Below are 24,097 nucleotides of genomic sequence, written 5' to 3' on the forward strand. Positions count from 1 at the left end.
TTTGCTGCTGCCTTTGCCCAGGCTGTGCCCATAGGAATCGCTAGGGGTAAATGTGTTTACCCATCCTCATCCCTCCCCCATTAACAAACACTCCATCTCCATACATAGCAGGAATAGAAAAAACAAAAAGCAGAGCAGTATAGGTCTTTTTTTTTTTTTTCCCAAGACTACTACAGAGAGATTTAGTCATGTGAAGGAGGATGGTAAGAACAAAATACGCCGTGTCTAGCTGCAAAGGACCACCTAGGAGAAGGTATTTGAATTTTTTTTTTAATGTCAGCTAAAGGGGAATTTGAAAGCAAAGGACATTTTACTCCTCTGGGGAACTAATTACTGCAACAAGCAAAGCCCGAACAGGCAAAGATGAATATAACTCACAAAGCAGGAATTTCAACGATAACCAATCCTCGAACTTACATTGCTTAACTGACTGCTTGGCCAAATAAAACATACACATACTTTGTGGAGGTAGCAAAGCCATTGAGGTGGCCTCAGAGAAACTGGGAAACCTGTGCTTAGAATCCCCAAATTCTACCTTCATACACCGAAGTGGAGCAATAAACTCCTGCAACCTCTCAAAAGAAATAAGAAACATGAAATACAAGAACTATCCTGGAAAAAACTGTCCTCTGTGTGTGTGTGTACAATAGGTCTTTGCTATTCTACGATCACCCACATTATGACATTTTTTAGCACTGACATCACCACTATATTCCATTCTTCACCTTTCCATCCAAACCAGTGCGTAACACTGGTTTCTACTACCCCACAGCCAAGCGAAGCTCCACAGGACCATGGGACAGTGCTGCGTGGAAGTGACCTTTGAGGTCTGTAGTCCAAACCTTGTGCTCCTGCAGGGTCAGCTATAAGGTCACACCAGGTTGCTCTGGGCCTGATCCTGTCAGGGTTTGAAAACTCCTAGAGGTGGGGGCCGTGCAACTTCTCAGGGCTGTCTGAACCTCTAATTTCAATTTTTGTCTCTTGTTGCTTGTCCTTCCACCGTGCAGTGCTGCGAAGAGCCTGGTCTCTGTCCTCCCCATGGCACAAACTGCTAGCATGTGTGACAAACACTTTCCCCTGTCTCTCAGAAGAGGTTAAAAAAAAGGCAGCATAGAAGGAAGAGGCTGCAAACGCTTCTACCAAAACCTGTAGATCCTTGTCTGCATGATCGCCTTCTCTCTCTTCAAAACTTCCCTCAGGGAAAGCCACCTTCAGCCAAGTTGACAACTGGAATAAACTCGCAGCCAGCAAGTTCTGCAAGCCCCCTGTGAGTGACAGTAACTGCTCTCACGGTGAGCCCTCTGGGTCCCCAGGAGCAGCTGCTGCTCTCCCCAGCGCAGCAAAGCCGTGAGATGACATCCTCCCTCTGCTCTGTGCGCAGACACATCACGTATGGCAGCACTTCACAACGAAGAGGGGAAGCTGCTGGCAACAAGCAGCCACAGCTGTTACGGGCAATAAAAGTTCATTTTTTTCTTCTTGCCTGTTACATCCCCTTTGGCTCTCCACAGATAAGTTCTGGAGAGTTTTGGTTGCAAGTTCAACAACAGAGAACAGCCTTCTTCTCTCAGAAAACCAGATCCAAGACACACTCAGCTCCTTCCCTTCCAACAAAGTGTCAGGCCTGTATAAATCTTTCTTTTCCATCAAAGCTTGTTGTGCCCAGTGCCAGGGCAAGAGGCACTGGGCACAAACTGGAACACAGGAGGTGCCAGCTGAACATCAGAAGCACCTCCTTACCGTGTGGGTGACTAAGCACTGGCACAGGTTGCCCAGCGAGGTTGTGGGGTCTCCCTCCTTGGAGCTCATCACAAGCCACCTGAACACAGGCCCATGCAACGTGCTCCAGGTGGCCCTGCTTGTGCAGGGGGTTGGACCAGATGTGCTCCAGAGATCCCTGCCACCCCCAAACACGCTGCGATTCTGTGAAAGCCTCTCAGATGCACCCTTCCCACTGCAGGCATGGACTTGGAGCTGGGCCCACAGCCATATGCCACAGCTCAAGTGCAGGGAAGAACCCTACAAGACACTCCTAAGGGCACCAAGTCCCCACAGACTGAGCTCTGGTCTGTGGAGAGTTTTGAGCAATGGAGGCGGCTCCACATTTGGAGATGAGACCTGACCAAGGCTGCCTGCCAAACACACACACACAGCCCCTGAGGGCAGCCACAGCCAGGCAGGGCCATGAGGAACAGTGCTGAGACCAGTGCACCAGCCTGCTTGGGCTGGGTGGGCCTAGAGAGAAATGGCACATAGCAGAAGCATGTCCCGTCTGAGGCTGGACGGAGGAGCCATCTTCAGCTCCTAGCTAGTGGTAACCCTCTCTGCCCCATTTCACCCAAGCCTGGCAGGCAAGGGACACCAGTGACCAACCCTGCAAGCACCAGATAGCTAGCTGCACAGCAGCTCCTGCCCACCTCTGAGACCAAGTGCTGCTCGGCTCTCAGGTCTGCACCGAGATTGCTCCTCCTCACTCTGCAGTACCTTGGAGGTTGCTCTGTCTCTCCCTGTCCCAAGCCCTTTCATTTTTTTACTTTACCTTGTTTTAAGATTGATGCCGCACGGCTGATTCCCCAGAAATAAGGAGTACAAGAGCTGCCACCTCCTCAAGTGCTTTGAAAGCTTTTCAACCACTCTGCTACTACCTGCTTAAGAAAAACCTCAAAGCGTGATTTCTTCCCTCAAATCACTTTCTGAAAAAGAGCTCAATGTTTTTTGGAGCACAGATAAAAAACACACCGAGATAAAAGTCTAAAACTTCTGAAGAGGTTAGACCTGGGCCTCTGTGCTGTTATCTAAGTAAGAGTACAGGCACACAAATAACTCATTGCAGATACAGAGTGGAGTACAAATTTGCAGTGACTCACGCACTCTGAAGTAACTGCCATGTGCTCACTTCTACCCCACAGCAAAACGCAAGTTTATTTACCCATCAACATAAGATGAGAAGCAGGGACCAGAATCTCAGATTGCACAGCACCCCTGTGGCTTCACCACCTAAGTTACTGCACAGAAGCCTCTTCTGCCCACATTTCAGAAGGTATTAAGACAAGGATAGGGTCATGGCAACCTGGAAAATACTTCTGTCCTGCCAGTGATGATGCTGTGTTACTGGGATGTTTCTTTCCACCACCTGCAAATTCCTTGTCAGCCTTAACTTCTGCAAAGAGTGAAGGAGCAGCCCAAGTACTTCTCACTGCCAGCACAAGCAGCAGGCCAGGACCATCACGTAATTGCCAGTCAGGTCGTTATACTCTTCCATTTAATAGATGCAGTTTTGAAAAAACCCTCTTCAATATGCCGAAGTGTCTTCCAAAATCAACTGCAAGCCAGAATTTCCATCAGTTACGTAGGAGACCCACAGGTGAAGTTTCTGCAAGCAGCCAGGTCTTCAGCCACTACAAGAAGAAGTCACTTCATTCAACGCTAGCTGCCTACCCTAAGGTAAACATCTAGGCTCTCTCTTTAGTCAACCCAGAGAAAGATGCTCCGAACCTACACAAAGATGGTTTGCTCTCCAGATTTGTCCCTCTGTCCTCTGACAGCAGATATTGCCTCAACATCTTGCTTAGGCAACGTGTTTAGGTTAGTTGAGTGGGACAACATTCATCTGATCTTCTAAAAACCTTTTCCCCTCACCCGAAGTCAAAAAGCATGAACTAGCTTCAGCAATTTCCTATCAGCCTTGGGGAACTGAAGTCTATCAGCTCTACTCAGAAGGCAAACAATGGAGCTGCAGACTTTGTACGTGGGCTAATCCTTTCTCATAAATCAATCACAAGGCTTCGGTTCCACAACATCCTGCAGAGCTGCACCTGTTTTTATGCTGCCTCCCTCAGCACCTGCAATTCATGTGAGATGTCTTAAATTCCTCCTTCCAGCACATCTCACAGCCTGGGCATAAACCCCTTCTTCTTAGTGACACCACCCAGGAGGAGATGATAAGAGGGGCAGGAAGACAGAGGCAGAAACTTGTTTTTGAAGCAATGGAAATGAAGACTGGTAAAAAGCATTAAGCGTTGGTATATACTCCCCTATGACAGAAGGCCCTTGAACCACATTACTGTCCTCACTCCTACCTTAGTTGAGATTAGTGCCTGTGCTGCATGCCTCAATTCAGATCAGTGAAGATGAGAGTCCCACAAAGTGCCTGGGGAGCACTCCTCACTCCAGACCATCAGGGACATTAGGCTTCCAGAGCAGCACTAGATTCCGGCCAAGATCCCCAGTGAACAAAAACGAACCTCATGAGGACACACCAAAAATGGGAGAGGGAGAACCTGCCATGCTTGCTGTTCTTAAGGTGGGTAGAAACATATTTTCAAACCCAATCACCTACCAAGTCTATTTTTTAGCAACTGCAGAGCCCTTGATGCTGCTCAGATGAGAAGAGCAAAGACACATCCCAGCCACTCGCTGCAAGGTGAGATGTCCCGGTGCTGAGAGCAGCCCCACATGTAAATCTGCACCGGTGCCCCATACAGCCCCGACAAACCTCCCCCACCACAGGGCTGTACCGCCTGGGTGAAAAGGAGGAAAACTCCTCCTTCAGCTCTTCCCTCAAACCAAGGGGCACCGCAACTCAAAGCTCCCAGAGCAGCAAGCCTAAAATCAACACTGCTCCAAAGCCATCCATTTCACACATAAATGGAGAGAATAAAGATGCTAACAAACCTGTCTCCCTCCAGGCTTTTCTGCTGCCAAAAAAGAGACACTCAATCTAATGAGTCAATTAAAAATTCATAACTGGATGAAAGAAAAAAAAAGTTTGGTTCTGTTTCTGAGAAAATGAGAACAATAACTCTCATTTAGCACTCGTGTAGCTCTTCTTGAATACTGTCTGCAGCAGTGAAGTCATCCTGAAAACCCACGACCTGTAGCTGAGACCCAAACCACCAGAAACACCTGCAGCATGCTCTGCCTGGCCCCACAGAGATGCCCCGGTCGGGGGGCAGGCATCTGGTACTGGGATGGACAGGGTGCCTGCTCCCATGGGCACCAAAAAGCTGAGCAGGCTGAGGGACAGCCCTGTTTGGAGCAGACCAACCGCTCCCAGACCACTCTGCCATCTCTCATGAGCTATCACTGACTCAGATTTATTTGAATGGGGAACCACAAACCCAGATACCCGAAGCAAGTCACCTAACTACAGTAAAAGAGTATTTAGGCGTCGGCCTCCTGACTTAGGAAGCTGCTCGCTGACAGTAAGTGGGAAGGCAGCCACCAAAATAACCCCAGCCCTTGGGGCTTCTCCACTTTGGGACACCAGGTGGGAGAGTGATTTTGCTGGCATCTCGGAAAGGAAGCAGCCAAGGCATGCAAGGTGCTGAGCTGCATGCAACAGCACAACCCAAAGGAGGGCTACTGGGATTTAAACCCCACACCTCAGCTCCTTTCACAAGGATTTTCCTGCGTTAACACTGTTGTCCTCATCGGCAACACCCAGATCAGTCTGGATAATGCCAACCTGGTTTCTAAATGGGAGGCCTGCGGACACCTGGAGACTCGTGAACGTCTCCTAAAGAAAGCAAGCCTGCTGTCTGTGTGTTTGAATTTATCATCTCCTACAGTGCAACTCCTTTAGGAGTCCTTCAGCCAAGAAGTTTGATGGAAGCTATTTGACCGCTGTTAGCTGAAATAGAGACTTCAAATCCAATTCCATCTTGAGACACAAAAAGCAAGCTGCAGCTTGAAAAGGTCAAAGAAGCTAGTCAGAGAGGTGCTATGGAATTACTCGGGATCTTATAGAACTTGTTTTCGATTTTTCTAACACACACGAAAAAAAAAAGCCACCCAACTCCCCCACATTCATCTACAGACAGCTCAATTTGATTGGTGTGCAGGCTTCAGGACTCGTTCAGCAGCGCCCCATCAAAGAGCTCGAACACGACGGTCTCTGCTGCTCCCTTTATACGCTGCTCATTCCCGCTCCTCTCTTCCCTGCCCTGCTATTTTGCCACCTTTGGCACAAAGCTCTCTCCTGTGCCATCTGGAGCAGCCTCTCTCTCTCTGCATCAGTCAGCCCTCGCCCCTCCTGCTTTCAGCCACGGCTTTATGCCTTCCTCTCCCCTGGCTACACTGCCTGGTTTCTCTGCTTTGTAGATGCCTTGTTAGAGAAGTCCTGAATTCTCCCATGTCTCTGTACAATGACTTCCTGTAATTTACACCACCGTGCTGCCTGCTCTCTGCTCCCATTCTCCCTCAACGATGCGTATTAAAACATCTTGCATGGACTACGTCACCCATGGGGTCTGCTGCACCGTGGCTGGGTAAAACACCCCGCTGCCCTCGGCCACGCCGCTACCAGGAGAGCTTACCCACGAGGTTCATCTTGGCGCTGTAGCTCCCGAAGTACCTCTCGTCGGTGTTGGGCGTGTGGCACTCGTACTCGCCGGCGTCCCGGTCCTGCAGCTCCTTGATGTGCAGCAGGACGGCGTCCCCCTGCACCCGCTCCACGTAGATCTCCCGGCTGTGCACCCGCTGCGTGTAGATGGCGTAGGGGAAGGAGGGGTCGGCCGTGCTGACGATCTGCACCTCGCGCTCGGGGGCCGAGGGCAGGTAGATGGACCACTGGAAGTTCTGCTCGGCCGGGCCCTGGTAGCCGCTCACCTTGCACCACAGCGTGACGTGGGACCCCTCCGTGCGGTACAGGGGCCCCTCCTGCACCGCCACGTGCCGCTGGGCCGAGGCCAGGCCTGCAGGAGGAGAGGAGAGAAGAGGGGAGAGAGACCAGCGTTACTGCTCAGCAGGTGGCCCATGCACCTTCTCCCCAAATACATAAGGGCCAGGTACCAGAAGGCCACCACAGAGCCGGTGTTTGGCCAGCAAGGCACCAAATTGGCACAGCAGGCCCACAGGAGAGGGCTTCGCAGGGGGGACCCTGCCCTGAGCAGGGCCACGCACCCCAGCAGCCACCCCCGTGCGCCGCTCTGCCCCTCTGCCATACAGCTCCCGATTTGCTTTACCCCGCTCTCACCCTCCTTGGGTTTCGGGCCACGTGAAGCAAGGCCACAAGCACCCCTCCTCCCTCGGCAAGACCTCCAGCTGGTACAAATCCCATTGTTTTCCCCTTAAACCCAGCGTGCCTTCCTTCTGCAGCCTCTCAGTCACGCTTGTGAAGGCGTAGCGGGGAATACCACGTTTCCAGCACTGCCTTTCCAAGTCTATTCGAAAGGAGTATATTTAGTACACAACAAAAACAATTAAAGCTAATGGAGGGAGTGGGCACATCACACTCTCAGGCTCACCGCCCCTGGCTGCTGGAAATCGAGACCCAGCAACGTGCGCTGTGCGCATGCAAACTCTTGCAGCTCCGAACAAAGACGGGGCGGCTGCAATCTGCTGTATTTTTACACAGATTATGGATGGCTGGCCCTTGGGCTCATGGCACATTACCAGCACAGCCCTCCAGGGGCAGGATAAATTACAGCAATCTATCTTGTTTGTTGCTACATCAAAGGCTGGAGGTCTGGAGACCACGGTGGGTGTTCATCGGTTATTGAGTTACCAGCAGCATGTGCACATGGTGAGGCCAATCACCCTGGCTTCTGTGACTGCTTGCTTGCCATCATAAAACAGCAATAAGCCGATTTAAAGCAGGTCCTGCATAATCACGTTTGCAAATTTCATCCTCCGTGTGTTTGTGCGCGCACACATCGGGGTTTTTTTTTTCCTCTCTAATTTTCGACAACAATGCTCAAGTCCAGAGAAGAATTTTATTCTTCAAAACCCAGCAACTTGCAAGCGAAGGCATCGGGAGGATTACTGGCTCCATCCCGCCCTCTGGACATCGGTGTCCAGACAAAGTTTTTCTCGACAGACACCTTGGATGGGAGCCAGGAGAGATGGTTCTTACCAGCTTAAAGCAAATGGTGAAAAAAGGGTTCAGTACGTCCATCAGGCCGTGCGGCTGAACAGATGGAGTGCAATTCAAACTATTAACTCGGGCTCAGCTTGCTGCTGGTCCGAATTACGTTTCTTTTTACTCTTTATGAAATAACGTGATTTAAGAGACGGACGGGGAAAGCTAGCACATCTGAAACAAACAGGGAGATGAACAGCAGAGGCAAATGCTCCCACACTGTTTGCTCTTCATACAATCTCTTTATCCTGGGGATAGATACTGCTAGAGACAACTAACATCTACGGTGCAGACAGCCTCTTCTCTCCCCATAAAGGCCAAAGGACGAAGCAAACACCACAGCCTTTGAAGTGAAGAACTGTTTTTAAAGCAGGAAGGACAAGATCTTTACTGCACACACAAAGACAGCTCATAATACAATTTCTGTACGCACATGTAGCCTTGCTGCAAACAGGGTATCTGTACACTGCAACGACAATTAAAATTGCACCACCATGCAAACATGCAGCGGCAGGATCTGAAAGTTGCCAAAACAACACTCATTTGGGTATATCTTAGCTGCTGAGTGCACGACCTTGTTTTGTGGACTTTTAATGCACTACTGTTGTTTTTACCTAGAAAACACTTTGCGGAGTTCCCCAACCATCCCGCTGAAAAACAACACTATCAGGAACACGTACCAGGCCTTCCAAAGCTCACTGGCAAGATCACAACCTCAGGGATCCACAGCATGGATCTCCACACCCTGATGCACACAGGTAGGTTCTCACCAGCCTCGTGGCCAGCATGAAGGTGGGCCTCCTCCTTCCTTTGCCAGTGGCTTTCAGGAACCTGATGGTCATCCTACAACCCGTCATGCTGCTCCAGGTTTGGATGAGACCTGCTTTTTACATTCCTCCTCTTCCGTTCCCCTCTCACACCCGCACACAGTACCTCACCTCCCAGCCCCACTTGGTGGATCTGAGGAACAGGAGAGATGTAAGAGGCGGTAAGCATCATGCTTCCCGTCCTGGCTCTAGAAACCTGCGAAACTGAAGGACGGGAGAAGCTCGTGTGGGAAAAGCCCTGCCTGGAAGGAGAGCTTCAGCCTGGAAGGGAGACAAAAGAGATGGTGTTTTGCTGCAACTTGCAGCAAGTTTCTGTTCAGCCTCTCGGATTGAGAGGCATAGGCTCAGCATTGGGTTGAGCTGGGTGCATCTCCAGAGGGGCAAGATGCAGCATATCTACGGTGCTCTTCCCCTAGCCAAGCTGCAAGTCCCTGCTCCAGCACAGAGGGGCACAAGAGCTTTTCAACGCTTAGAAAAAGCACACACCACAGAAAGAAAAAACACTTCTCAAATAAATAATGCAACTGAGAAAAGGAAGGAGAAAAACGATCAGCCTGAGACAGATGTGCAGCACTAGAAGGTCTCTTCCCGAAGGGTTAACTTCTTGCATGGTAAAGCACGTTTGGCAGTTCTCAAGCTCTGGGAATTGCTCTATCCAGGCACATACAATATCAAATTGCATTTCTTAGTGAGCAAGCGTTTTGATTAGCAAAAATAATATGCCTGAGATCCCATTTTAAACTCTTATCTTATCCTCTTGAAGCAAGAGAAGAGCTCACTGAAGGAAGAGTTTTGTGCTCCACACCTCCCTTAGGAAGCCTAGGAGACGGTTAAGTTTGGCATTTGGCTGGTACTTCACTGGCACAGCTGGCTTTTAATTGCAAATCCAATATAATTTACTGACAATGTGAGGGCTGATATGGAGGAGGTAGCGAGCCAAGAGCTACTTCAAAATTAATAACAAATGATGAGGTTTTGCATCTGCTTTTTTTCCAAAAGGCAGCAAATCCCACATGCTCCAGAGGAAGTGTTCCCTCATCCTCATGCCCTCCAGATGAGGGCTGTTGTCCAGGCCTTTTGAGCTAAGCACAAGAGAAACAAGAGCCGGGCAGCTCTTTGCAGCTCCACTGGCATTCCCAAGCCCCGATTTGGAGGAAAGAGGTGTGTGGGGCAAGGAGGAGGAGGCAGGCAGGGACACGTGGCTATGTGGCACCGGGCAATGCTACAAGCAGACCGGCTGGCACCGAGGCACCGACAGATGCCCGCCCCCAGCACAGCCCGCTCAGAGGGCTCCAGGGGCCATGGTTTCACCCTGAGCATTTTGGAAAGGCAGGTGAAAAGGAAGAGCTTCAGCAGCAGGGCAGGGGAGAAGCACAGTACCTGAGTCACCCGGCCGTTCGTGTGCCGACTCACAGCCAAGGCTTCAACGCCTCTCTGCTCAACCCGCGGACAAGAAGGGCGTGTGCTGAGCATCCCTGTCAGCGGAGGCATTTCACCCAGTAGTGCTGCAAATCATCACTTATTTTGTCTTTTCAAAATCAACACCCTCCCAGTAATGCCAACTGACTACAGCAAAAGCTAACTTTTCCACACGGAGACACGAAGAGCTCAGAGCTCGGGTTTTTCAGACACAACTCGTCACGTCAGGTGCCCAGATTGAAATACCCTGAAAATGCCCCATTTCAGGAAGGGCCAAATGTTTATTCTTTGGGAGGAAGGTGGGCTTTCAGGTCCCTTTTGGAAGAACAGGCATGCAAAACTGTATCTGAGAACACTGATCCAAGAGTTACTACAATGGATTAGTGGGTACAATGAAAGAGCAGGCGGCTATGCACACAGAAACTCTACCACAGCATCGACACACCAACATAAACAAAAATTAGGGACCGCATGACCAGGAACCTCTTGCACAAACACTCTCCACGTTGCTGAAAGTGTGGGCCACGCCTGCACCACACCATGCTCCATCAAGCTATCTTAGATAGCAATAGTCACCGCCACCATACCTTTAATCTAAAAGGGAAACTCATGCTCTTAGAAGGAGTATTATCCTAGGTCCCTAATCATTAGAGAGGAATTTAAAAGTCTTTATGTTTTCCATATCTTCCAGACGTACAGGGCTGACAGCTCTGAACACCAAATGGATTCTGTAGCTTGAGGGGCTTTTTCTACTCCTGCAGCTTCACAGCAGTTTTCCTTCGCTCAGAGGCTTGAAGGCAGTATTTGTCAATAACTGAACTGCATGCTAATCTTAAACTCTCCTTAAGAATTACTTTGTGCTGTAGACTACAGTTACTAGACAAAAGCATTTCCAAAGAGATTCCTCTTTCTCCTCTCACTGTCCCCTGCACAAACACACGGAGCGCATTTGTGGTTTCTTTTGTTGCTGCTATCATTTGTTCAATTTATAGGTTTTACAGGAAGGGTTTCAGAAGAGAACAAGGACAATAAATGGTGGGAAACAGCTTCTACATAAGAAATGATGGGGCAGGAAAGGACTCTGGCCTGGGAAAGAGAGATGCCTTTGAGAGGATCTTGTAGAAGTCCATACAATTGCAGATGCCATGGAGACAGTGGTCAAGAAGTGACCGTTTACCACATCTTACTGTTTCGAAACTAAGGCCTGCCAACCAGGACTGGTCAGATCCAGTTGCATACCAGAGGAGACATTCTTGCAACTCACAGCTGACCTGGGGACCTCCTCGCCAAGGTATGCTGTGCACCTGGAAAGCCTGCACAGCTCCAAACAGGGATGGAAAGAGTGCTTGAAAAAGGACTACTAAATAGGTAGGTCACATCAGGTCCAGGAGGCTCCAAAAACAAGCTGCAACTGCATATCTGCAAAAGGCCTACAGACACTTTTTGACACATGATACTGAGCTAGGTGGCCTCTTAGTCTGACCTGGCAGAGCTGCCCTCATGCCCCTTCGCAACCTGTGTAATCGCAAGCTGTGCCCATCAGCAATACAGCCGCACCTGGTCTGCAGACTGCATTGGCTGTATGACAACAGGAGCAAGTAATGCCCTCTTTCAGCTTTTTGTCTAGAAGCACAGCCAACTGAACTGGCTCCCCCAAACACCCCCTGTACCGCAGCAGGAACTTCTGCCCATGCACAGGGCAGCGAAGGGAAGCGTGCACAAACCCTCCTTGGCTATGAAAAACAAGCATCTGCACTAGACCACAGGAGCTGGCAGGAAGTCCCCAGAAATGAAGACAATTCAGACACAAGTGCTAAAGAGCAGTTATGCTAAAACGTCTCCTTCCTAGTGTGAGAGAGGCTCTGGGCATGCACCCACGAGCAGGTGCAAGCGCCAAGCACACCACCGCCTCCTGCGGGTTAGGGGCTTGCTTGGGGGGGGAGCAGCTGACCCTCGCTGCAGGACACGGGGCTCAGCTCGAGGCTGGTGCCAGCAGACGGCTCCTCTGTCTGTGCTCAGCACCACCAGCCCCAGCCCAGAGCTGCAGGACGCAGTGGGTGTACCCGTTCCCCGCTCCGATGCCAGAGGAGAAAGGATGCCACGCCAAGGGCAGGGAAACACCAAGCAGTGTTTTCAAACTGTTCAAGAACATCACTTTATTAATGGTAGTTTTAATTTATCACTTCCCCCCGCCCCGTCTCCTGTACAATCACCTTGCACCACAAAGAAGGCAGGCAGCACCACCGGTGAGGCCACACCTGCAGCTCCTGGGCAGGACACAATGGGAAACGGTGGCGTGGGCAGGAGCATCCTCAAGCTGCAGCAGTCCGTGCATTGGCCGTTCCCGCAAACCCTGACCCAAACCCTGCAAAACCCAAACCCACAGAACCCTGTTTTGTTTCAAGAAGGCTCTTCCAAGCTCACAGTTGTCCAGCCACTGATAACACATCCCCAAGCGGCTATCTTAATTTGCATCGGCTGAAGACTGTTGTGGTCTCTACAGGAGACCCCGCTACTACAGGTGACACCAAAACCAGGCAATCTTCTAGCAACGTGCACCTGCTATTCTGTGAAGTCTCCTCTTAACGTGCACAAGTAAAAATTAGGTTCAGGCTTAATTTTTGCATAAATGAGTCACAGCAGGGACAATCTCTGTGCGCCGCAACCTGCTGCCAGATGGAAAAAACAATGCTATCAGAAGAAAACACGTGGTAAACCCCTCTGCCCTCCCCCCCAAAACACCATTATTACTGTGAAGCTTCATTCTGGGAAAATTCAGTCTTTTGCTTGATGTATTTCTTGTCATGCCAAGACGGTTGACTGTACTGAAAGGCTGGCTGGAGCCACCTGCAGAACAGCCCTTTCCCTACCCTCCACCCTCTTGTTTTGAAGTTTAAATAGTGCTACCAAGGGTGCCTGATCCCGTATCCTCCTCCTCCACTCCTGCCACCATCCCGCCACGTGGACTGTCCTTCCTGAACCGAGTCAAGCAGCTATTCACTCCTCATTCAAATTCCTCCCACTGCTGAGCCAACTAAGGATGGCTAAGTGGAGAGGTCAGCCAGGAACAATTTATACAATAATTGGTATGGAAATATCACAATCAGCAGGGAAATACCAAAGCACAGGCAAACGAGACAGGAGCAGCCAACGAAGCTTTGTTCTTCCAACAAAACTGCTTTCACTCATCTCTGCTTGCTGCTCTGTTTCACATCCACTCACTTCCACAGCAGATGTTTACTGTCTTTTAAGAAAAATGCTTTCAATAAATATGAAAGAGGTGACATTTCTTTTAGTCACCGTAGATTGCTCTGGCCTGTGACTAGCTTCCCAAGTTCTGACTGCAAAAGAGGTCTTGTACCTCTGGTATAATTATGCAGCCAGTCAGACATCCAACCCCCTTGCCAAGATCAGAGCCATTTTTCATCCCTTGGTTCTTCTCAGATCTGGTCCTTATATTGACAGATGACTTCCTTACTTTCCACAGCACAGCATTGGTATTCTACAGCTGCACAGTGTTAAATGTGATCTGCCCTTGTGATTTTTTTTTTTAAAGCAAACCTCATATTATATGAATGTCACATTCCTCTAACTGTTTTTTCTCTGTGTCTATAATTAGGCACATTAAAATACGCTAGTTTTAAACACTGCCTTAGAATGGCTTATTCTTGAACCACAGATCATTTCTATTGCTACAACTTTTCAACTTCTACAAATGCTGGAAAGAAGGAGGAGTAATTCACAGTATCGGACATGGAGAAGACAGGAAACAAACTTGGACTTGAAGAGGAGAGACTCCGGAGCTGGACATGGGGGATAGGTATATTTCGAACTTGCCAGCAGCAAGGAAACTGAGGCACCAGAGAGACTGCTCTGTGAGACCATGAAGCGTCTCACAACAGAGCTTCTTCTAACAGACATTTAACTTCTTCAGGAATACCACAGGTGGAGATGAGCCTGTCCCGGGGGATGCACGAGACAAGATCTCCTGCTCTTACAGTTCTGTCATTCTTAACCATCCCATCAGAAAGTAGATTTAAACCTATTTGGCTGTGCTAAATTCTGAAACTATTCTTTAATCTACCGTAACTCGAAAAGTCGGGGACCCAAACATCCAGAAGCCAGCCAACCAGGCCTGCATAAAGAGAAAAGGGTGACACCCCATTTTAACAAAAGGACAGAGGATGGCAGGACATCCGCTCTGTGCGTCGGTCCCCAAGCCCAACAGCCTGTGGTGCTCAGCCTCCTTAGTTCACATGGGCCTGAGGAAGTTGGTGGATCAAGGTGTACCTGATGTAAAAGGTGGGTGATAACATTACATGCTGAGGTATGAGGGAAAGACTGAGCCGACTTGTCCTGCTGGCTAGGATTTGTAATGGTAAGCAACTGTTGGGGGCTCAAATATCTTTGTGCAACATACCCACTACTTATTATGGTTTGGCTATTTTCCCGCAAAGCTGCTGAGAAGAGTCCCTTGTAATCTGAAATCCTCATGTTCCCCAAAGGAATTTTGTTTCCTTCCAGTTTTGACTAACCCCAGAGGACAGCAGAGTGCTCAAGCAGCACTACAGGCTCGTTTTGCAGGATGGGCTCTACCCTAAGCACAGAACCTATTTAATCAAGCATTTCTCTTCCTCCAAGGTCAGAACAGGACTTTCCCAGCTCTTGGATCAGCATGTTCTTCATATACCATTCCATCACTACCCTTATCATTATGGGAAAAATACGCAAGCAGAAGCTCCCTAGCAGATTATATTTATATTGGGAATATGCAGGCAGGAAGTGTTGATTTGCCCACGCATTACTTCAAACTTGCACAGCTCCTTGTGTCTTATCCATAGGAGCTTCTTCTTTCCAACAGCACGTTGAACACACACCCTGCTGACTTTTATCACGACCACTTCTTCCAGGTCTGGTTAAGCACTACTGTACCGACACAGCAGCATTTACAGACGCCTGGCTGGAACATCCAAGGTACTGCCTACTTTTGTATTTTCCAGTGAAAAGTACTGATGGTTTCATTAATGCCTTCCCGGTTTCATTACTGCCTTCCCAGCGTAAGCTTTGAAGCCACAACCACAGGTACGCACTGTAAGATTTAATGTAGACCCACACAAAAAGCGCAGTCTGCCGAGACTGATACGTGTGTTTTTTCCTTCTGTTCCTTTAGCTCTTAAAATACACGTAAGGACACACCATTTACTCTGGCATCTCTTGTAGTGGTCCCAGACCTCTAATAGATTCAGCATTGTCATGCCAGTATCAAAGCTATGCAGTATCAACACACGTCTCAGGCTGCTGAACTCTTAGATGGTCTGCGTTCCCAACCTATCCGGAGGGGAAGGAAAAATGACATTGTTAGAACGACAAAGCTAGGCAGGAAGTTTCTGACATAGTTCATTATGCCCTGCAGCCTCTGAATTTCTTTTTATTATCCTTCTTCAGTCTTCAGGTCCTACATGTTCAACAGCCGGGGTCAGTCCTGGGATTGTCAAACACTATTCCCTGCGTGATCACTCACTCTCAGACAATAAGAAACCTCATTTTGTTTCACAGTCAATAATGTTTTAGTATCACTTCTTTTTTCATTTTCCTGCACGCTCTGCAATCCTTCCCAATATTAAACAACAGAATGCCCCTATTATTGCTGTAATTCACCTCATAACATCCCAAATGTTTAAAATACTCTCTAAGGAGAGGAAGTGTGGAGTCCCAAATCTCACCTTCACAATATCCTTGTCAAAAGGAAATGCTATGTACTACCCAGCCTTTCATTAAGGGAATTCCCTCTCTTTCATGAAGAAGTCTTCCAAAATACTTCTGATCCATGAAGAGCTTGGTCCCTTATCTTCCTTTGAACTTCCTTTTCCTGAAGAAAAAGGAAGCTCCTTGCTCTTTTCATTTGAAGCAAGTGGAGGGAGGGAGCACACACAAGTGCAGCACTCTCCTTTTACCTCCAAGAGGTAAAAGAGGTTTCCAAGAGAAACTCCGGTGGTTCTGGCCCATCTTTCTGTGCTTGTGGAATTTGCTTATTTGGCTTCTTTCCCCCCTCCTTGCTCTGACTCCATGCTTCCTCTTATTTTGGTAAGGATGACATTTAGGAGGTCAGCACTCTGACTCTCTCTAGGACCTTCACTTGCATGCTGCTTCTGGGCTAGGACTGCAGCCTCTTCACACTAAAAACCAGCCATCTAGCAGTTGCTCATCCCCAAATCATTTGTTGTCTAAGATGAGAGATGTAATCTCTTAGATACAGAAAGTCTGGAAGCGCTAATGGCAAGCTGCATGGCTGCACACCCCTCCATCCCTCCTATCGCCTTCCAAAGCACACTTCTCCAGCACTTCAGCTGCGTCCTTCAGCATGGGCTCTGCACCTGGTCCACACCTCCTTTTGAGCACATAGTTCTGTAGAAGCAGCACAGCAAAAAGTTATAAAGTGTAATAACTAGAAATGAATGCAGCCAAGAGCAATCTCTCCTGTTTCCTCCTGGCACACTGAAGAAGCATTTGTACCCCTCAGCCATGGCCATTATCATGAGAGAACATCCAATTTGCAAGGCAAAGCTGCCACCATGTACCTCTTCTTCAGCAGAAACAGCTTTCAGGTAAACAGTAAATTAAGTTATCCCTGGAGTCAAGTGTACTGCCTAAAAGCATCCATTTCTTTAAAATGGTTTTCCCACCCCACCATAAAGGATCACAAGAATGCAAAAACGTGGCTGCACAACAGCAGTTTCCATTTTCCCCAAGATTCTCCCAGTGCACTATCGGCAAGATGCTGCCTCTCAAAATCTCCGTGATTCGGTTAGAGACCATCCCTGAAAGACAGATACAGATCCGGGAAGATTCTTCAGCTACCTACTGCCTCTTATTGCTAATTAAGATGTCAGAACTCTTCAGCTCCTTACACTGTAATTTATTAGTTTGACATGCTACAGAGACTTTCAGCAGTTGTCGCCAAATTACCAAGGCTCCCATTTCAAAAGGGAGAACAGGTGCTTTCTGGTATTTGGGAAATCAGAAAAAAAAAAAAAAAAGGAGACGTAGAAGTATTTACGTTACTATTGTTTCCCGTCTGGGAGAAAGGCACACTCCTTCCCCCGACAACCATTCATAACATGATGCTATCACCGAGGAACGAGACGGAGAGTCAGACGGGATTCTCCTCCCTGTGAGGATCCACGCCATGCACCAGCACATGCTGGGGGCCACCCAGCTGGAAAGCAGCTCTGCAGAAAAGGCCCCAGGAGTCCTGGCAGACACCGAGGTGAACACGAGCCAGCAGCGTGCCCTTGCTGCAAAGGAGGCTCTGATGGCATCCTGGCTGCATCAGGAGCAGCGCTGCCAGCAGGTGGAGGGAGGTGAAGCTTCCCCTCTGCTCAGCACTGGTGAGGGCATGCCTGCGGCGCTAGGTCCAGTTCTGGGCGCCCCAGTACAGGAGAGACAGGGATGGACTGGAGAGAGTCACAGGGCCACAAAGATGAGAAGGTGCATCTCTCCTGTGAGGAGAGGCCGGGAGAGCTGGGACTGCTCAGCCTGGAGAGGAGGTGGCTCAGGGGGATCTTGTTAGCGTGGATAAACACCTAAAGGGATGGGGCAATGAGCATGGCACTAGGCTCCTTTCAGAGGCGCCCAGTGCCAGGACAAGAGGCACTGGGCACAAACTGGAACACATGAGGTGCCAGCTGAACATCAGAAGCACCTCCTTACCGCGCAGGTAGCTGAGCACTGGCACAGGCTGCCCAGAGAGGCTGTGGGGTCTCCCTCCTTGGAGACCTTCACAAGCCACCAGGACATTGGCCTGCGCGATATGCTCTGGGTGGCCGTGCTCAAGCAGGGGGTTGGACCAGATGTGCTCCAGAGGTCCCTGCCAACCTCAGTCGGTGTGACAGACAATCAGATGGGGTTACATTCACTGCTGCTGTGGGCTCTTATTTGCCTTACCTCAGCACCAGGCACCTACTCAGATCAACCTTGCTGTGCCAGCTCCTCTCGAGAGCAAACAGCAGCAGACACACACTCAGCCTGAGAAGTTCAGCTTAGAAATGTGGTTTCAGTACGCAGTTAACCTGACCTAGGCATCAGCTGCCACAGAGAAAAGCCATCTTGCTTTTCTGGTTACTTTGTTCTTAGCAGCACACGCACTCCTCTCTCCCTGTGCTTGATCCCCATAGCGAGCCAAAACCAAAAAATAACCCACTGAGAAAGACATCAAGAACACCTTTTTTTTTCCTTTGGGGTAAAGGGACGGGGGCCAACAACGCATCTCATCAGCAGCCAGGGGACTTCACCAACTCGGCCGTGCCGCCGAGGAGCACCTCCAGGGAGCAGGAGGCCACGCGAGGCCATGCCGGCAGCCCGCCGGAGGCCACCACAGCGCGTTTCTGGCAGGCCTCATGGCAAAGCACCAGGTGAAGCAGTGCTGCAGCTGCTTGCCGCGGGCTGCTCCCAAGCACACGGGAGAAAATAGAAGGGCTCCGAGCCACTACTTTCAGCAAACAGCCCTAAGAGCGAGGGACTTAATGAAGCCTAGCTTCCTCTGCCATCAGGAGGGAGGCTGTCTCCAAGGCTAATGATTTGACTGGAAGCTTCAGCTGAAGCTTTTCCTGTGGCTGGCACAGTAATTTGGAGACACAGCAAGAGTCCTTGAAGAAAAGGGTCTCTGCAGTCCCCGCCACCCGCTCGCACTCAGCCTCTTCACAAAACTTGTAGGAACTCGCTTATCTGCGAGCTCTCTGCTCCCATCAGATTTGCGTGAAATTGGCCAAAGGGCTCCCAGGTTACCAGGGAAGGGGAGGCAGACGGAGGCAGCACGATCAGATAAGCCACGTTTCTCTGAGAAACCAGCCTGAGGAAACCAAACCAGAGACAGAGGCTGGGAATCACAAACCATGCAGAGGGGAGAGCCAAGGCTTCGGCACTGGAAAAGACAAGGTGGAATGAGGCGAGGAAGGGCTCTTCCATTTGGCAAGGCAGAAGAGGAGGAACTAATTTAAGTTCACAGGAATGAGCAGAAAGCACAAAAAGCTGAACAAATTTCAGAGGCAGAGACAGATAGGAAGTGCTGCAGCTTGAGCAGAAAGACTTGGGTGGGCACGTGCACACATTTAAGTGCTAGAGGCAGAGGCCAAGATTTTGACTTAAATGGAAACGTGAACTTGTAACACCGGAGACAGGCCAGTCCCATTTTATTAATGGGTAACATTACCTTGACACAGGGATTACAGGAAGAGGTGGAAAGAGCCACAGAAAGAGCCCCTAAAAGCCTTCAAAAAAAAAAAAAAGTCCTGAAGCTGGGTAGAGGATACTCATGAGGACCTAAGCAAGGCTCTGCTAGAGAGGCAGGAGAAGGCAAAGACAACAGGACGTGGAGAAAAACTCCAGAAAGAAAGGCAGTTGCTGAGTCAAGGAAGGTAGTGCTGGAGCACCACCGAGACATACATCAGCATTGAACATCAAGAAAACCCTTGCAAAGTAAGTCATGGAGACAGAATAAATTGGCAGAGGTCTGGGCTGGGAGGTACAGCTCCAGCCAGAGCACTCCTTGGGGCTTGCAGAGACAGAGCAGCTGCTGGAGGAGGGGATAAAGCAGCTTTGCACTGAGAGAGAGAGAGAAGCTACGAGTCGTGAACAGCAAAGACAAGGGAAAACAAGCTGGGACCCTTAAGGAAACCAAAAGGGTTAGAAAACCTACATTTGTGATAGGGGTGGAGAAGAGGAGCACAGGGAGAATCACCAGGTCAAGGCAGGCTTTTATCTGTGTGCCAGTCCTCTTTGTTTGTACAGGTTGGTAAGGTTTGGGGAACAAGCTGGAGGTAAAAAAAAAAAAAGGGGCTATCCAGGAGAAGCATCGCTAGTGTCACCCAGTAAGGCAGAAGTAAAAGCATTTACGAGGAACGCCGTGACGGGGAGGTCGGCACACTCAGGAGGCTCGCACCAGCAGCATGCCGCTGCGTGACAGCAGAGGCAGCAGGTGGTGTGCACAGGAGAGAAGGCGGAAAGCATCCTGAGGATGGGGGCACACTCCACTGCCTTGGTGCTGTGAACAGCTATGGGACAAATACCAATGAAAGAAAGGGGGAGGAAACGTCTAAGTCCAGGCACAGGAGGAGGAAAGCAGAAAGACCCCAAAGGGTGTTGGCTGAAAACCAAGACAAGCGGAAGCCGTGCTGGCAAATGGGGAGCGCTGAGAAGCCAGGTACCCCGCTGCTGCATGTGGGTACAGGGAGGGAGGTCCCCAGACTAAGCAACAGCCCCTGCTGCGCCAGAGGGGCCCCAGCCTCCAGCACCATGCCAAGAGCCAGCACACACACAACGAAGAAAGGGGCATGCCCTTGTGACCACGGGCACCACAGCCTGACTTGATGGATGGAGTCTGGCAAAAGCTGCAAGCCGGATTTTTTCAGGGTGACAGCATCAGCTCAGGCACACCACAGCTTGGGCGCAAGTCCAGAGGTCCTCCTGCCACAACACTTCTCGGCACCCATGTGGTGAGAGGAGAGGGGCCAGCGTGGCCGAGAGATGCTCCAAAGGCAGCACACCCCAACGCAACAAGAGCAGGCTTGCCCCTTCCCACGTCTGCAGATCTGTAAGGAAGCACAGCCCCAGTTTCTGGGCACAGACCACAAGTCTCATGGTGACTGAAGAGCGTGTGTCACTTCAAACACAAAATCTTTCCCGATGATCTGCGATAAGGGATGGCGAGGGGAGAGGCAAACTCTCCCTCTGCTGATACGCAGCACTGATCGTCCTCCCGCCTGAACTCCCCGAAGAGCAGATGCACGCAGAAGTTTTGATCTTCAGCTACGTATTTAGCAGAGCCTGGTCCCTTCTGATCAGGGAGTTAAGGAACGGCTTACATAGCTACCAGGGAGAGACGTTTTTTATTTATCTGATTTCAACATGCCCAAGTTATCTGACTCTAGAGGAATTCAATTAATGAGAATAAAACTCTTGTTTGATGCAAGTCAGGAAGGGCTTTTTCTCCCTCCTGTAAATAGCTACACCCCAGAGATTTTACCCTGATAGCGAATCAGTGAAACCAGCTGATGAGACACAGACACTGCACCAGAATGCCACACACTCCAAACCAGTCGGGGACTGAAGAACCTGGTGGACACCAGCACAAAGGTGGGGAGAAGGTGACACAGAGACCTCCACTACCATGGAGATGGGGGGTGGGAGCTTGGTTTATTGTGTTTTTATTTGTTTTAACACACTAACTTTTACCATACCATTAAAACACTCCTTCCTTCCCACCTGGAGGAAGACCAGAAGCCACCAGAGCAGGCAGGAGGGAAGCTGGAGTGAGCTGTGCAGTGAAGCAAAGACAATGCCACCAGTTATGCAGTGCTACTGAGCATATCCGAGCATGAAGAGAAGCACTGAAAAGGCGAGAAGGACTGCAAGAAGTTCAAAAAAAAATTATCAGTGACTGCACAAAGCAGTGATCACATGAATGGAGATTTCCACCTGCTCCAGGTCTGCTGACCCCCTCTGCTGAGGAAGGACCCACTCCCATGCTTCTGCCCAGCAAAGCGGTGTAAACGAGACCCAAACCATCTCCAGCCACAACAGGCTGGGCTGACAGGCTCCATCAGGCCAGGATGACACGAATGCATCAGCACAGCAACGGGTCATGCCTGAGCCCAGATGAACTGCTGGTACCATCGACGGGGGAGAAAGAACCAACACTGACAGCAGTATAGGCATACAAAATTTTTACCCAGATAACCCTCTGCTAAAGTCGGTTGGTTTAAGAGGAAACATAAGAAGGAACATTACAAATCACTGAATCAACGGAAACCAAACGCATGGCACAAAGCTCTTCTTAACAGATGATTTTTCGTAAAATTCTGCCATAAGAGACAAGCACAGTTCCAGACACCAGCAGCGCTTGTCCTAGGAGATTTACCCAATGTTTATTCAATGCACATTTCACTAAAATACTCATTATTATATCCAGCCAGGAGACCAAACAAACATCCATAATTTCCTTTGACACCTCCTAGCTGCACTGCTCTGACAACAGCAACCAGAGGCATCCAGTGCTACTACATGCCAAAGAGAAAAAGAAACTTTAACTACCTCCCTAAACCTCTTCAGCACAGCAAGAGAGAAGAATCACAGGCTGAACTAGCCAGAATTCATCCGTTGCTTAGGACAGCACCAATAACACCTCCTGGCTGTATACTTAGGATAACACACGTAGGTGTTTCTGCAGTCTTCTTATGCAGAAACCTCAGGAACTCTTCCTCCTCTTCCCTAAGGGAAATTCAAGACATTTGAGGTTTAACAGCTGCAACAAACAGTCTTCTCTTACAAGAGAAAATATTCAGGAACAAGATAACAAGAGACACAGTTACTGAAACAGGATGAAAACACAGAACAAGCCTCTGGGGTCTAAGCACTGCCCTAATGACTGCAGACTGCTACTCTGAAAATCTGAATTCAAGTATACAGCTCTCAGCATTGCTTGCAGATCAAATAGGAATGGCAAGATGCAAACGTTGCTGCCTGCAAGAGCAGTAATCTAAGCCACCATTTGCGAGCAACCTGCTAGCAATGCCACAGCCCCTGCAAAAGACAGAAAAAAATCTGCAAATGCCCTTGATCTTGCATTCATTCCCCAGTAGATTACTGTGCTTAACCCAAACATCCCTATTTTTCTGTTGGGGGAGCTGAGTGCACTGTCTTTATTATATGTAACATGGCACAGAAATACATACACTATTCAAATCTGATTGCAGACAAAGGAGATGGGTTAAATAAAGGGAAATCTTGCCCAGAGAAGTTGTGGATGCCCCATCCCTGGGAATGTTTAAAGCCAGGTTGGATGGGGCTTTGTGCAACCCAGTCTAGTGGGAGGCATCCCTGCCCGTGGCAGTAGGGATGGAATTACATGGTCTTTAAGGTCCCTTCCAACCCAAACCAATCTATGGTGCTATAATTCTACAAATAATACCAACTATGCTCCTTTAAAATAGGTTTAAGAACATTTTTTCACTTACTTCACAGCCAGGAGATACAGCAATTGTACAAAGCCAACTCAAAATTAGCAAATAATTTTGCCTGTACATGAGAAGAGAATGCAGATGCTAAATACATTATATAGACAGAAGTGTCATCAAAGCAAAGAAGGTAAAAATAGCGAAGTTATCTGTAAGATGACTAAGCAAATGGATTTTCAAAAATATACTTTCAAATACAACACCCTTTTCTTAGAGCTACAGACATCCGTTTAGGTTTGTTAATTTCTCAATTCTTTCTTTTGATAATTTATTTTTGGCCTCTCGCTGTTTAACGCGCCAGCATGCTCCCCCAGAAGCCTCTCTGCACCCTACCCACACTCAAGACTCACATCCATGTACCGAGAACAATGTAGAAACCAGTGCTCATCACTCCTGTAACTATAGAGCACCTAACACAGCACTTCTACGGTCACATACATGCATTTCTTTTACACAAGACCATCCATTGGAAAACTTGAGTGCTGCTGTCTCCCAGCTTAGCTTCTACCCCTTCCTCACCATCCCTGCAGATCCAGTGGGCCTTCATGGCTCTGCTGATGGCTTCCAGGACCAACAGACTCTTTTCATTAGTGAAGTCTCACTTCCAGCATTCTTACAGTCAAGAAACAGTCTACCTCTTTTCCAGGCCAGTGCCCAGAGCAGGAGATGAGATTTTGCCACCTGAGGAACAGCTGTGGTTGGAGGAAGCATGAGCAGCAGAGCTCCTGCTGCTGGGGTAGGAGCTGCAGCTCCCAGCACCTCTCCCTCCACACGCTCTGCAGCATCCAAGCTCACAGGCAGTGCTCTTCTGCCCCTCTCTTCCATCAACACCCAGATGTCTCCCTAAAGACAATTATCCTTCCCTCAGATTAAGTCTCTTCAGGGACTTTGCTGGCCTCCACACAGCTGCACTCACTGGTAGTCAGCACCTCTGAGGTAACAGTAGTAGCTGGTGCTTGGCTGCATCTCCCAGGTCATCC

The 24,097-nt window shown here is 49.3% G+C and overlaps 1 protein-coding gene across 2 annotated transcripts in view; it reads right to left on the reverse strand.

Moving 5' to 3' along the window:
• Positions 1-24,097, reverse strand: part of IGSF3 (immunoglobulin superfamily member 3) — an 86,410-nt gene that overhangs the window by 54,668 nt on the left and 7,645 nt on the right. For both annotated transcript variants that reach the window (XM_035540626.2, XM_035540627.2), the window contains exon 2: positions 6,318-6,695. In XM_035540626.2, coding sequence (XP_035396519.1) covers positions 6,318-6,695 — 378 coding nt within the window. The remainder of the gene's footprint in view (positions 1-6,317; positions 6,696-24,097) is intronic.

The sequence above is a fragment of the Cygnus atratus genome, chromosome 1, assembly GCF_013377495.2.
Source record: "Cygnus atratus isolate AKBS03 ecotype Queensland, Australia chromosome 1, CAtr_DNAZoo_HiC_assembly, whole genome shotgun sequence".
NCBI lineage: Eukaryota > Metazoa > Chordata > Aves > Anseriformes > Anatidae > Cygnus > Cygnus atratus.